This window comes from Sturnira hondurensis, unplaced genomic scaffold (genome assembly GCF_014824575.4).
Source record: "Sturnira hondurensis isolate 20B ecotype Veracruz unplaced genomic scaffold, ASM1482457v3 Scaffold0013559, whole genome shotgun sequence".
NCBI lineage: Eukaryota > Metazoa > Chordata > Mammalia > Chiroptera > Phyllostomidae > Sturnira > Sturnira hondurensis.
The window spans coordinates 5,172,815-5,188,657 of NW_028086190.1; the positions used below are offsets into that span (position 1 = coordinate 5,172,815).

Consider the following 15,843-nt stretch of genomic DNA (forward strand, 5'->3'; position numbering starts at 1 on the left):
AAGCAGAATGGTGGTTTGGGGGGCTGGAGGGAGAGGGAAAAAAAGACATGATGGTTAATTTGTGTGTAAACCTGACTGGATCACAGACCCAGATTTTAGTTAAATATTATTTCTGGCTGTGTCTCCAAGGGTGTTTCTGGAAGAGACTGACATCTGAATCAGTAGATTAAGTGAAGCAGATTGCCCTCGCCAATATGTGTGGGCCTCATCCAATTCTTTGAAAGCTTGACAGAATAAAAGTCTAAGAAAGAAGGAATTCTTTCTCCATTTTTAAGCTGGACATCGGTCTTCTCCTGCCTTTGGACTCAGACTCTCACTGGAACTCACACCGTCAGCTCTTCTCTGGTTCTTAGAACTTCCAAGTGAGACTAGAACTAGACCATCAGTTCTCCTGGGTCTTCAGTTTGCCAATAGCAGATTTTAGATTTCTTGGCCACCATAACCATGTGATTAATGACCCCGTTAGAGAATAATGACTATTCTTACTGAAGTCTCTCCCCTGGACTTCACAAGCTAAAGCTATGAGCACAGTGCGGTAGGGTTAAGTTTGTTTTGTTAACCTCAGTGAATTAGGAGAAGGGAAAAGGAGAGAAGAAATTGGCAAATGACACCAAAAGAGACCTGCGTGCTGCTACTATAGGCATTCTCAGCTTGCCAGTAACTCATTAATCTCTAGTTAAAATGTACCAGCCATGAGGTTCACCCAAACAATTAAAATTCTCAAGAAAACACTTGGTATAGGTGATAATTCTTTATTACAGGAAGAAAGAAAAGCAGAAAAGTCCATTTTCTTGTCCTGATTTCCCTAACAGCAGTCCCTGAAACTGCCCAATTTCTGGGTTATATATACATGCCTGAACGCATCAAACACTGTCACTATTATTTCCCAGGGTCCTTCAGCCTCTCCAGGAAAAAGAAGAAGAATACCTCTGGAATATTGTAAATGACTTCCTCAAGGAAAGAAAGGTTGAAGAAGGTTAGAGGGCTCTGTCTCAGTCAACACAAAAGTCAACCACCCTGAGGAGGATCCAAGACTAAGCCACAAGAAAAATTTCCTTTTATGAACCTGAGGAAGGAGAAGTCACCTTCTATATTTTGCTAGGGTCTGCGAGCAGAGGTGAACTGTATTATAAGAAATACTTGAGGCAGAAAGACTACATGGGTTCAAAGTGGAAAAATATTTCTCCCTTTACACATTCTACTATAAGAATTTCTACAAGAAAAGAAAGGAGATATGAGCAACTAGAGTACTTCAACTTCAGTGGAAAGTAGAAATAGGAAACAAATGTCCCTGACCAAATACAGTGCCTCTATCTTATCTAATGATAGCAGGCAGCCAAGGTGACACCTTTAGGACCCAAGTAAGACTGTACATCCTTTCCACTGAGGGTTAATCTTCCTCGTGACTCCTCACAGGTTGCTACCCAAAAGGCTGCTATAGAGAGAGATTCTATGACTATCTTTATAACCTCAAAAATTTAAATGCTAATGTAATGCAAACCTTCAACCTGATATAATTCATTCACGCTCTTATTCATACTCAACAAATATTTAGTGAGTACCTGCTTTGGGCCAAGTATTGTTCTAGTGGATTAAAATACATTAGTAAATAAATGAGATAAAGATTCTTGCCCTCTAAGACCCCTTAACCTACAAAAATTAACCAATGACGATTAATTTTCTGCATCAAGTTGACTGTGCTAAAGCATGCAAATATAACAGGAAAAACTTTATTTCTAGGTTTGTCTGTGAGGGTACTTTGGAAGAAATTAGCATCTGAATAAGTAGACTGAGTAAAGATTCCCCCTCACCAATGTGGGTGGGCATTGTCTAAGCCATTGCTTCCCCAACCCTGCTTAACAGGCCAAAAACACAGAAGAAAAGCAAATTCTCTTTCTTCCTGAGATGATGGGACTTCCATCTTCTTCTACCCTTGGACATCAGAGCTCCTGGTTCTTGGGCTTTCAGACCCCAGAACTTACACCAGCAGCTCCAGGTACCCAGGCCTTTGGACTCAGACTGAATTATACCGCCAGCTTTCCTGGTTCTCCAACTTACAGAGGATACACCATAGGGTTTCTAAAGCCTCCATAAGTGTGTGAACTATTCCTATAATAAAACCTCTTTATATATATCTCTATATATACACATAGAGATATCTACCTATATGTATACAGATAAGTATAATATATAATCTAGGTTATATAAAATATATAATAGACACATTTTCATCTATACAATATATACATTTATATAGGATATATACATATATCTTATTTGGTCTGTTTTTCTGAAGAACCCTGACAATACAGATATAATGATAAATGCACCAAATAATAGATTATGCTACAATAAGTGCTACTGGGGAGGGGGGAAGTAGAGCAGAAAAAGGACAAAAGTAGTGAGGCAAGTGGCATGGGAATGGGTAGGGGGTAAGCTTTCTGGAGAAGGTGAGATTTGAGCATAGATTAAAGGAAGATGACAAAGGGAGATATACAGATACATCTTATCGAGGTAAAGAACTTTCCAGGTAGGAGAAAGGGTCAGCACAAAGGTCCCCAAGGCAAGAGCACCTTGATGTGTTCAAGGTATGTATATAGGAGGCCAGAGTGGCCCAAACAGAGGGAGGGAGATGATGAATGACAGGTCAAAGGGATGATAAGGGATAGAAGCAGGCCTTGTAAGGTCTTGCATGCCATGACTAGCACTTCAGCTTCTACGCTTAGTGGAACACAGAATGCAGCAAGGTTTAGGGTGGAGGAATGATCTGCTCTAACGCAGGATTTCAAACGATCGTTCTGGTGGCTACACAGAAAACAGACTATGGGGAAGCAAGGCGGAAGCAAAGAGACCAGTTAGTCAGACGGGGAGGTGGTGCAGAGGCATTCAGGAAATAAGGTGTAAACTGTGACACTAATCACCGGAGAGGACATCAAGCTAAATCCTCTACCTAAATAAATTCCTTAGTGTCCTGGACTAACTGAAATTTGTCTCATCTGCTACATGAAGATAAGCTGATAGTTACCCTTGCTTCAGACATATTTCCTAATATAGAGGATCACTAAATCTAAAGAAGGCAGGGAACAGAACATTTAGCAACTGCTGTCAACTCCAGACTGAAATTCACTCAGGAAAATAATTTTCATTCATTGCATTTTAAAGAGCAAGTCAAAAAAAAGAGCTCTTCCCAACATAACTAAATTATTCTTACAGCAAGTTCTAAAGCTATGCTACATTACATAGTAAGAATATGACCCTATTTGAAATAGTTTTTTCTCAAAGATGTATATACACTGTGTGATATTACGCACATGCACATGTACACATATATATACATAGTGTACATCCTTGAATTAGCCTAAGATAAGTTTTAAAATTACTTCATTTAGGAGAAGCAAAATATTTGGCCATTTTTGCGTAGCTAAAGCCAGGCCTAATTCAGTAGGCAATCTTAATTGTTTAGATTCTTCCACAAAATATTAAGCAATGAAGTTTATTATATATGTCCCTCTTGATGAAGTAACAAAAACCCAACCTCAGCTGTATAAACAGAGAGTCCATTACAGGTACAGAGGGCCATTTCATGGAAGTCAAAAGCAAGAATGCCATCAGGTCCCAAGCAGCTATGTGAAGCAGGGCATCAGCAGGTAACAAGATGACACACTTGGAAGGATTCATCAAGAGAAAACTTATTGAAAGAGAGTATTTACAGAAATGTAGACAGGTTAAGATAATTAATTTAAAAATATGATCAGGCACCAAGAACTGGCAAGAGTAGAAAATCAATACCATGCCTAAGTGTAAAGGGTCAAGTTGACAGGAGGCTGTCACCATAGGCCAATACGATCCACATCTGTGGAAGAGGAGGCAGTGATGCTGAAAAAATGAAGCCACTACCAGAAATGCACTGGACCAGAGGAAGCAGAGGAAATGAACACCCTGACTTTCTTCTTCCTTCCTTTCTTCCTCTCACTCTGCTGGCGCACCCACTGTCCAAATCCAAGCAGGAACCAGAGGCCAAAGGAGCCCCAATCACACAGTTTATAAAGGTCAGCCGCTACAAGGCAAAACAAACAAGAGGAGAATGGCTTGTGGTGGGTCAAATTGTGAAAAACCTGCTCAATATGGGGACACACACACTACTGTACAATGGAACAAAAAGCATGAATTCAGCACACGGTCCCTTTCCCAGAAATGGTTTCTCTGTAATGCATACAGTGTGCACATATATGGTAAAATAGGAAATGTTTTTAAATGGTTACTAAAAGAATAAAAAGAAAAACAGAAGACAATTCTTTTTTTTAAGATTTTATTTATTTATTTTTAGAGAGAGGGAAAGGGAGGGAGAAGAGCAAGAAAAAAAAAACATCGATGTGTGGTTGCCTCTCACATGGGCCCCATTGGGGACCTGGCCCGCAACCCAGGCATGTGCCCTGACTGGAAATCGAACCAGTGACCCTTTGGTTTGCAGCCTGTGCTCAATCCACTGAGCTATACCAGCCAGGGCTGAAGACAATTCTTTTTCTGTAGACTTAGTAACAGCTTGTGAGTTGCTTTGTTGTCAATGATTTCATTTTAAAATTCAAATGAGACATGACTTCATTATTCTTAGCTTTTCTAACTTTGAAGTAGCATTTAAAATAATGTTAAGGTATAATATGTGTATTATAATAATTTAATACCTTTTAAACATTCTTACACCATTACACAATGATACATCTCCATAATAAAAACAGTACCATTGTAAAAGTAAATTTTACCCTCCAAAGCTTTATGAAATACATTTGAAAACTGGATATCCATATTTTTTATTCCACTTTTATATTCCTTGATTTCTTCCATAGTAACAAACCACAAAACAAAAAGAAGTTACACATTAAGTTCATAAAATTACTGCTAAAAATATGAAGGATGAAAGCAGACCCCAGAAGAAGATAATAGCAAAGCATATTCAATTCCTAACATTCACCAGTAGAAATTTGCAGGTCCATTAGGTAAAAATGGGCCTTGATCACAACCTTTCTCTCCTTCCAGGACTACAAACTTGCCTGAACTTGAGAGTTTCTTAAAGAATTCATTTGCCAAATATCTGTTTCTTTTTAAAAAACAGAGCCCTGGAACTCAATATTAAAGTGTAAGGAACTTCATCATATGTGCTTTTTGAAGAACACCACTGAGTTAGAAAACAACTAAATAACTCCAGGCTGACAGCACGGCAAAAAGAAGCTGAAGCAGAGAAGCGAGAGCAGTCCAGTCAGAGCTACCACAGCACACAAAATGGCAGGCGCCCAAAATGCCAGGAAGGGGAGACCACCGACAGCGTTCATCAGCCAGCTAGTGCTCTCCCTAGCCCCCAAAATATAACTACCTAGTGTACAATTTTTATAGTTCTTTGTCATACTAAGTGTGCTAATATTAAAACCACAACATTCTACCTAAGCATTTTTATCTAGAGAGAATATATACAGGGCAATAGGAAATGAAGGAGAAAACCAGCTTAGAGAGCCACATGTACAGTACGCGCAGTTGCAGCCTGTGTCCTACATAACCTTTTGAATGCATGACCTTTAAGTTGCTGAAGGTTGCCTCAGAATTTGGCTCAGTTTGATCGAAACATCTGCTCCCCTTGCAGGTATACTGTGAGAACTTTTTTCTCAGTTGGATTCAGAACACAGCAAGTGAGCCCTTGTCTGTCCAATCACACAGACCCCGACACTTGTAAATCAAGTTCTGGGAGGACAGCAGCAGGTCCACATTCCATCACCCCTTCTCAGCCAGCGAGGCCAACTGACTGCTGTGAGGACTGTTCTTATCATGTCATCAGATCAAAACACTATGAGATGAGGGACTATAAGAGGCATCTGCAGAATTCCCAAAATGTAGTGACTTTGGAACACTGACAGATGCATCTGTCAGTTTATACCTTCAACTAACCTGATGTCCACTGGCCCGACACAGTAAAGCTGTCCAAGATCGATTCCAGTTCTTTCACGTTATTTTCACACGTCTCTACTAGAAAGGCCTGGTGCTTCTTAGCCTTTTAATTAAAAAGAAAAAATTACACATAAGGTCACACATAAGAGCTGCAGACTTTTTATGTGAACATATGGAGAACAATTAAGGATAAACAAGCTAATAATTACCCCATTCAAGTTTATTATTAATAAATCTCATCCTGTCTTAATCATATCTTTTACTTGGTTTAATGGAACACTGTAAAAGGTCTCAGTAAAAATTTACTGAGGCCTTAGTGCCAGACACTATTCCAAGTACTTTATGTACAGCAATTCTGTCTATTCTCACAACAACCCTATGAGGGAAGGGCTATTATTATAACAATTTTACAGGTAAGAAAATTGAGGCACAGAGGAATTAAGGAACACTTTAAATGATCATGCTGGCACTCATGTGAAAAACTGCCAGATAGTGGTCAAAAGTGAATGTAGTAAGACCAATTACAAGGAACTATACCAGTCTACTTAAGAGTTGATGGTAGCTTACGCTATGGTATTAGGAGTGAAAAGGGGGTTTATACACTAGAAAGACACTTAGAAGGTAGAAGGACCAGACCTTGCTAACACTGGATTGGGTGAGATGATGTTGATTGGATTAGACTTGACTGGATTGGACTGGACTGGATTAAACTGGGTTGAATTATTGGAAATTATATTGGATATAATTTCACTTACATGTGAAATCTAATGAACAAAATAAACAAAATAGAAAGAGATACAGAGAACAGACCAACAGCTGTCAGAGAGGAGTGGATCTGTGGGATGGGTGAATAAGGTGAAGGGATGAAGCAGTACCAACTGGTAGCTGCAGAACAGCCAGAGATGCAGACTGCAGCTTGGGGAATACCGTCAACAACGTCAAGATAACAGCAGGTGGGTGGTTGGGGCAGTGGGGGCACCACTCGGTAGAGTGCATGGTTTTCTGGCCATTTTGCTGTATATCAGAAACTGGTGCAGAACAGAATTAAATATAAACTGTAATTAAAAAATTAAAGATTAAAAGTAAATAAATAAATTGGGAAATGTTACTCCTCCAATTTTATGGATTTTCAAGATTACACTGGCTATTCTACATGTCTTCCATTTCCACATGAATTTTAGGATCTGCTTGTCAGTTTCTGCAAAAAGCCATCTGGGATTTTGATAGAAAGTACATTTAATTTATATATCAATTTGAGGAGTACTAATACTTTAACAAGTAACAACATTAACTCTTATGATCCATGAACATAGGATGTCTGTCCATTTACTTAGGTCTTAATTTCAGTGATGATTTGTAGTTTTTAGCATATAATGTTTGCACTTCTTTTGTTTTTATTCCTAAGTGTTTCATTTTTTTATGGTATTACTGACTGTAAGTAAAATTATTCCCTTAATTTCATTTTTGGATTGTTCATAGCTATTACAGAGACAACTGATTTTGTGTATTGATCCTGCACTGTAACCGCAATCATGCTAACCTCATTTATTAATTCTAATAGTCAATAGTAGGGTATGTATGTATACTCCTTAGACTTTTTAATACATGAGGTCATATTATCTGTCAAGAGAGTTTATTTATTCCTTCCCAAAATGTATACCTTTTCATTTTTCTTGCCTAACTGCCCAGGCTGGAACTTCCAGCTAACTGGAGAAGGTGAAAGTACAAATCCTTGTCTTGAGCCTGATCTTGAGGAGCAAGCATTTAGTCTTTTGCCATTAACTTTGATGTTACCTGTAGGCCTTTTGTAGATGCTCTTTATGAGGATGAAGGAGTTCCCTTCTATTCCCAGTTTGTTGAACATTTTTATCATGAAAGAATATTGAATTTTATCAAATGTTTTTTGTCTGTTGAGATGATCATTTGGCTTTTGTCATTCTGTTAATAAGTTCTATTGCACTAGCTGATGCACTAAGATGTTAAACCAGTCTTACATTCTTGGGATAAACCCCACTTGATCATGGTACAAATTTTTATATTCTGATGGATTCATTGAGCTAGTATATTATAGAGGATTTTAGCATCAAAACAAATAGTTGTCTGAGTTTTCTTTTCTTCTGATATCTTTGCCTCATGTTTTTTTTAGGATTTTATTTATTTACATTTAGAGACGGGGAGGAAAGGAGAAAGAGGGAGAGAAGCAGCAATGTGTGGTTGTCTGTTGCATGTCTCCAACTGGGGACCTGGCCCACAATCCAGTCATGTGCCCTAGACTGGGAATCGAACTGGCCCTTTGGTTCACAGGGCAGCACTCAATCCACTGAGCCGCACCAGCCAGGGCTGCCTCATTTGTTTTCAATCAGGATAATATTACTGACTTCACAGAATAAGATGGAAAGACTTCTGGGCTTTACTTTGTGAGAAGTGATTTGATTATTTAGTCAATCTCTTTATTTGTTATAGGTCTACCCACATTTTCTATTTCTTCTTTATCATTTTCATTAATGTGTACCTTTCTAGAAATTTGTCTATTTCCTCTAAATTATCAAATTTGTTGGCATATATGGTTTTCACAATATTCTCTTTAATTTTATTTCTATAAGGTCAGTAGGTTGTGCTCCCTCTTTCACTCACAATTTTAATAATTTGAATCTCTTCCCTTTTTTCCTTGGTCAGTCTAGCTAAATGTTATTCATTTATATTTACCTTTTCAAAGAATCGGCTTTGGTTTCGGGTTTTCTCTATTATTTTGTATTATTTTATTTATACTGTAGTCTGTATGGTTTATTTTCCATTCGTTTTAGGTTTAGTTTGGTTTTCTTTTTCTAGTTTCTTAAGATGGGAGGTTAAGTTATTGATTTGAGGGTTTTAAAAAATATATATGTGACTACTGCTATAAACTTCCCTTTTAAGCACAGTGTTAGCTACATCCCATAGTTTTGTTATGCTGTTTTAATTTTCATTCACTTCAAAGTATTTTCTAATTCCCCCGTAATTTCTTTTTTGACCTATTGGTTATTTCAGAGAATACAGTTTAATTATCAGATATTTGTAAATGTTTCCAATATTCTATTATTGATTTCTATTTAATCCCACTCTGGTGAGAAAAATCACACAATGTATGATTTCAATCCTTTTTTAAGTTATCAAGGCTCATTTTATGAACTACCATATGATCTATATCTCTGAAACTATTTCATGCACACTTGAGAAGAATGTGTATTCCATTGCTGATGAGTGGAGTATTCTATACATATCTGATTTGTTTTTAGTACTGTTCAAATCTTCTTTTTGTTTGTTGATCTTCCAAGTTGTTCTGCCCATTATTGAAAGTGGAACATGGAAGTCTCCAACTATTATTGCTATTTCTTTCCTTAATTCTGTCAGGTTTTTTTTCATGTAAACTGGAGTTCTATTGCTAGTTCTATAAGCATATATACATATGCTTATATGAGTTGATACTCCTGGAGGATTAACCTTTTTATCATTATAAGATGTTCCCCTTCATCTCCAGTAACACTTTTGTTCTAAAGTCTATCTTGTCTGAAATTAGTATATTCATCCAGTGTTTTTGTTCCACGTGAATGGTGTATTTTTCCACCCATTTTCTTCCAACTTACTAGTGTCTTTTCTTATCTAGTGTGTTTCTTACAGATAGTGCATGATTGGATCCTGCTGGGGTTTTTTTAATCCAATCTGATGATCTGCCTTTTGATTAGATTACTTAAATAATATTACTGACTTCACAGAATAAGATGGAAAGAGTTACCTCCTTTTCTGGTTTTTGAAAGAATTTGTAAAGAACTGGTGTTAAGAATTCACTGGTAAAATCATCTAGGCCTGGGCTTTACTTTGTGAGGAGTGATTTGATTATTTAGTCAATCTCTTTATTTGTTTAGGAATTATATTACAACCACTCATATTTAAGGAATTATTGATATGGTTGTATAGCCATTTTGCTTTTTGTTTTTATATGCCTTTCTGATTCCCCTACCCCTCATTTATTGCTTTTGCATTATGGGTATTTTCTAGTGTAACATTTTAATTTATGTAATGACTGCTTAATTATATATTTTTTGTTTTTTTTCTTTAGTGGTTTCTCTAGGGCTTATAATATACATCTTAACTTATCAAACTCTACTTCAGATTTACACTAAATTAATTCCAAATTTATATAAAAAAACTTATTCCTATACAATCCAACAATACATTGTTGTAATTACTTTATATAATCTTAAATCTTTTAAAGAGTCTGAGAAAAGAAAGGAAGTGTGTATATATTTCTATATTTCTAGAGTTTGCTCTACAGTATGTAATGAAACAACAGTGAATATATGCATGTGCATGTAACTTGTGAATATAATGCTAGAGTTTCAAAAGAAAGATAATTATGTGATAATACTTGGCAAATACTGAATAAGAAGACCTAGAAGAGATTAAAGCTTTAAGATATTAAAATGTTTTGTAGGGAAGACCTTTCAGAATAATGAAGTAAAGACCTTGGAATCCTCTAGCAAGCAAAACAATTTAACTGGTGAAAAAATTTTTTTTACAAATCATTAAAATTATGGAAATTGCCCTAAGGGCAAAGAAGAAACTTTCATTCAAAAAAACTTACTAATCAAGATGGAGGCGTAGGTAGAAACCCTTTACTTCCTCACACAACCAAAAGAAGGATAACAACCAGTTTAAAATCAATAAACAACCAGAAGTGCCAGAAAAATCAAACTGCATGGAACTCCGACAACCAAGGAAATAAAGAAACAGTCAACCAAACCAGTAAGACAGGTGATGGACAGAACCTGCCCCAAGGTGTTGGACCATGTGGGCAGGGTTGGCTGAGAGAACCCTGAAAGAGGCGGTGGGGTGGGGGGCTCTGTGAGCGGGGCTGGCTGCAGTAAGGTGGCAGACCTCTCCAGTAGCTGACTGAACAGTAAACAGATACTCAGAGCCAACTGTGGGCTGCAGGGGGCAGGGTGCCAGGGCAGAAGAAATTCCCAGTCTCACACAAGAGTTCACTGAAAAGTGCACTAGAGATTTTGTCCATCTGGAAGGACACTGATGTTGAGGGAGAATACAACAACCATGTCTTCCAGTGCTTCCACAAAACCTCACATGCGTGGCCCCCTGGCCAAGCATCTGTGATTTCATCTTGTGGGAGCCATCCTTCTATCCCTGAGGGTTATAGCTTCCTATAAGTTTTGTGTGGCTGAAAAAGAAAGAAGGCATATGCGGATTTCTACAGAAATTATGATTCCAGTAAAGATTTTGGGGAGATGAGGAAGGCTGGTATCTTTCAGAGTGCAAAGTGATCTTGGAGTGTAAAGAATTTCTCTGGGGTGAATTCCATGGAAGGCTGTCACTGACCTGTGTTCCTGAACTATGAAACATGAATATTTGAGCTAAGAAAACATTTCTCTTAATAAATAAACAATTAAGAAATTTTTTAAAAGTGCGCTAGAGACAAGCAGGCGAGCTGCATTATTCCCTCTCTGGCCCCTCCCCAACAGGCAGTGCCACACCACAGCAAACAGGGTGGCCCCGCCCTGATGAATACCTAAGGCCCCACCCCCTTATAACTTAACAGGTGCACAGAGACAAAGAAATATGTCCCAAATAAAAGAACAGAGCAAAACTCCAGAAAAAGAACTAAGCGATATGGAGAGAGCCAACCTATCTGATGGGAGAGTTTAAAGCCCTAGTAATCAAAATTGAACTGATTGAGCTTGATCGAAAAATGGAAAAACAAGGCCCTGGCTGGTGTAGCTCAGTGGATTGAGCACGAGCCTGCGAACCAGAGGACTGCGGTTCGATTCCCAGTCAGGGCACATTCCTGGGTTGCAGGCTGGTTCCCTGCAGGCCAACTCCCAGCAGGGGATGCACGAAAGGCAACCATACACTGATGTTTCTCTCCCTCTCTCCTTCCCCTCTAAAGATAAATAAATAAAAAATCTAAAAAAGAAAAGAAAAGAAAAATGGAAAAACAAATGAAAGATACCCAAAGTGAAATAAAAGCAAAATATTCATGGAACCAATAGTGACAGGAAGGAAACCAGGACTCAAATCAACAATTTGGAACAAAACGAAGAAATAAACATTCAACCAGTACAGAATGAAGAAACAAGCATTCAAAAAAATGAAGAGAGTCTTAGGAACCTCTGGGACAACCTGAAACATTCTAACATCCAAATTTCAGGGGTGCCAGAAGGAGAAGAACAAGAGCAATAAATTGAAAACTTACTTGAACAAATAATGAAGGAAAACTTCCCCAATCTGGAGAAGGAAATAGACTTCCAGGAAGTCCAAGAAGCCCAGAGAGTCCCAAAGAAGTTGAACTCAAAGAGGAACACACCAAAGCACATAGCCATTAAGTTAAGTTACCCAAGATTAAAGGTAAAGAGAGAATCTTAAAAGCAGCAAGAGGAAATGAGAGAGTTACCTACAAAGGAATGCCCATAAGGCTATTAGCTGATTTCTCAAAAGAAACCTTTCAGGCAATAAGGGGCTAGAAAGAAGTATTTGAAGTCATGGGAAAAAAGGACCTACATCCAAGAATACTGTATCCAGCAAAGCTTTCATTTAGAATGAAAGGACAGATAAAGTGCTTCCCAGATAAGGTCAAGTTAAAGGAGTTCATCATCCCAAGCCCTTATTATATGAAATATTCAAGGGACTTATCTAAGACACTGAAGATCAAAAACTATGAACAGCAAAATTACAAAAAACTCAAAACTATCAACAAATGAACCTAAAAAAAAAACTAGCAAAAACAAAAACCAAGCAAACAACTAGAACAGGAACAAAATCAGAGAAATGGACATCACATGAAGGGTTTTCAGTGGGGAGGAGAAGGGGAGGAATAAAAGGGAAAAGATACAGGGAAGAAGCATAATTGGTAGGCATTAAATAGACAGGGAGAGGTCAAAAATGGTATAGGAAACAGAGGACTCAAAGAACTTATATGTACAACCCATGGACACAAACTAAGAGGAGGGGGAATGCTGGAGGGTTGGGGGTGCAGAGCAGAGGGGGGGATAAATGGCGGAAAATTAGGACAACTAAATAGCATAATCAATAAAATATACTTTAAAAAAAGAAAACTTACTAATCAGCAAATTAAAAACTGTGGTGCTTCAAATGACACCATCAGAAAGATAAAGACAACCCACAGAATGGGAGAAAATTTTGCAGATCACATATCTGATAAAGGAGTTTCATCTAGAATATATTTAAAAACTCTTATAACTCAGCAATAAAAAGATAAAACCCCAATAGACAAAACATCTGAACAGAGACTTCTCTAAAAAAAACATACAGACTTACGCCAAGATGGAGGCCTAGGTGGAAACACTGTGCCTTCTCCCACAACCAAGTCTGAATACAACAAAGGTTTGGAGAACAAAGACACAGCCAAAGAACAGAAAATTGAATTATACGGAAGTCAAACAACAAGGAACTGTTCAACCAGGACAGTAAGAGGGGCAGAGCCAGCAGCGGAGCAGGGTCAGACAGAAAAGATCCCCAGACCTAGACGCGCAAGTAGCCCGGACCCAGTCAGGGTGTGGGGCAGACTGACCGTGGTCGCACATTCGCGCACAGTGAGACGGACCACGCAAGCCCCAGGGGGCAAACCCAGTGGAGGGCTAACGGCGGTGGCGCACTCGCATGCAGTGGGACAAAATGTGCGGGTCCAGGTGACGGTGGCAGCTGCAGCACTGGCCACCTGTGGGGGCCGTGGCAAGAGGCAGCAGACGGGACACCGCAGACGGGACGCTATTGTTCCTCATAGACCCCGCCCCCACATACAACGTCACAACCCAGCAACTCAGTTGCCCTGCTCTGGTGAACACCTAGGGCTCCGATCCTACTACGGAACAGGCACCAACAGCCCAAAAGATGGAGCAAGAAGAACTCAAAGTCCCAGAGCCAATAACTCTAAGTGACCAAGAGATTGCCAGCCTCTCATAAGCACAGTTCAAGGCACTGTTTATCAGGATGCTCACAGAACTGGTTGATTATAGTCACAAATTAAAGGAACATACAAAGGCTAAACTAATTGAAATGAAGGGAGATGTCCAGGAAACAAATAGCGATGGAAAGGAAACTGGGACTCAAATCAATGGAATGGACCAGAAGGAAGAACAAAACATCCCACCAGAAAGGAATGAAGAAATAAGAATTCGAAAAGATGAGGAGAGGCTCAGGAACCTCCAGGACATCTTTAAACGTTCCAACATCCGGATTATAGGGGTACCAGAAGGGGGAAAGAAACAGCCATCAGTGGAAAACGTATTTGAACAAATAATAAAGGAGAACTTCCCCCGTCTGGCAAAGGAAATACACTTCCAGGAAATCCAGGAAGCTCAGACAGTCCCAAAGAAGTTGGACTCAAGAAGGAACACACCAAGGCACATCATAATTACATTAGCCAAGACTAAAATGAAGGAGAGAATCCTAGAAGCATCAAGGGAAAAGGGACAGTCACTTACAAAGGAGTACCCATCAGACTGTCAGCGGATTTCTCAAAAGAGACCTTACAGGCAAGAAGGGGCTGGAAAGAAGTATTCCAAGTCATGAAATCCAAAGACCTACAGCCAAGATTGCTTTATCCAGCAAAACTTTCATTTAGAATGGAAGGACAGATAAAGTGCTTCTCAGATAAGGTCAAGTTCAAGGAGTTCATCATCACCAAGCCCTTATTATATGAAATGCTAAAGGGACTTATGTAAGAAAAAGAAGATGAGAAATATGAACAGTGAAAGGACAGCAAACACACAGTTATTAACAATCACACCTAAAACAAAAGCAAACCAAGAGGACAGCTAGATCAGGAGCAGAACCATAGAAATGGAGAACCCATGGAGGGTTAGCAACAGGGGAGAGGGAGGAGGAGAAGGGGGGAGAAGGTACAGAAAATAGCATAGCTGGTAGGTAGAAAATAGATAGGGGGAGGGCAAGAATAGTGGGGGAAATATAGAATCTAAAGAAATTGAGACATGTGGTTATAAACTAAGGGGGGGAATGGTGGGGGAGAGAGTGTGCAGGTGGAGGGGAATGACGGGGGGGGGAATAGAACAACTGTAATGGTATAATCAATAAAATATATTTAAAAAAATAAAATAAATATTTTTAAAAAAGAAAAGAAAACATACAAATGGCCAATAAACACATGACAAGATGCTCAATATTATTTAGTGATCGGGAAACTGCAAATCAAAACCATATTGTATAATATACACTTGGATAAATATAATAAAAAGCAGATGATAACCGTTAGCAGACATAATTGAAGAATCATAATTCTCACATACTTTTGTTGGTAATATAAAATGATGCTGCCACTTTGGAAAACAGTTGGAAGTTCCTCAAAATATTAAAATTGGAGTTGCCATATGACCTAGCAATTGTACTCTGAACTATACACCCAACAGAAGTGAAAATATGCATCCACACAAAAACTTGTACATGAATGTTTGTAACATTTTTCATAACAGCAAAAAGTTGAAGTAATTCAACTGTCCATCATGAGGAACAGATGAATAAAAGGGGATATATCCATGCAACAGAATATCATTCAGGCTGAAAAAGAAATGAAGTGCTGATTATTGGTACAATGTGGATGAATTTCAAAAATATTTAACTAAGTGAAAAAAGCCAGACACAAGGGCCACACAGTGTATGACTCCATTTATATGACATGTCCAGAACAGGTAAATCTGTAGAGATGAAAGATCAGGGTTGCCTAGGGCTGGAGGGGTTGGGAGAAAACAGGGAGTGAATGTTGGTGGGTATGGATGGGGGTTTCTTTTCAGGGTGATGGAAGTGTTCTCAAATTGCCTGTGACTATGAATATATTGCTCTATGAATGTACTAAAAACCATTAAAGTGTATACCTGAAATGGTTATATT

General features: G+C 38.5%; 1 protein-coding gene across 3 annotated transcripts in view; it reads right to left on the minus strand.

The window, feature by feature from the left end:
- CCDC171 (coiled-coil domain containing 171) overlaps window positions 1–15,843 on the minus strand; it is a 313,810-nt gene that overhangs the window by 216,970 nt on the left and 80,997 nt on the right. For all 3 annotated transcript variants that reach the window (XM_037061926.1, XM_037061927.1, XM_037061925.1), the window contains one exon: window positions 5,935–6,037. In XM_037061926.1, coding sequence (XP_036917821.1) covers window positions 5,935–6,037 — 103 coding nt within the window. The remainder of the gene's footprint in view (window positions 1–5,934; window positions 6,038–15,843) is intronic.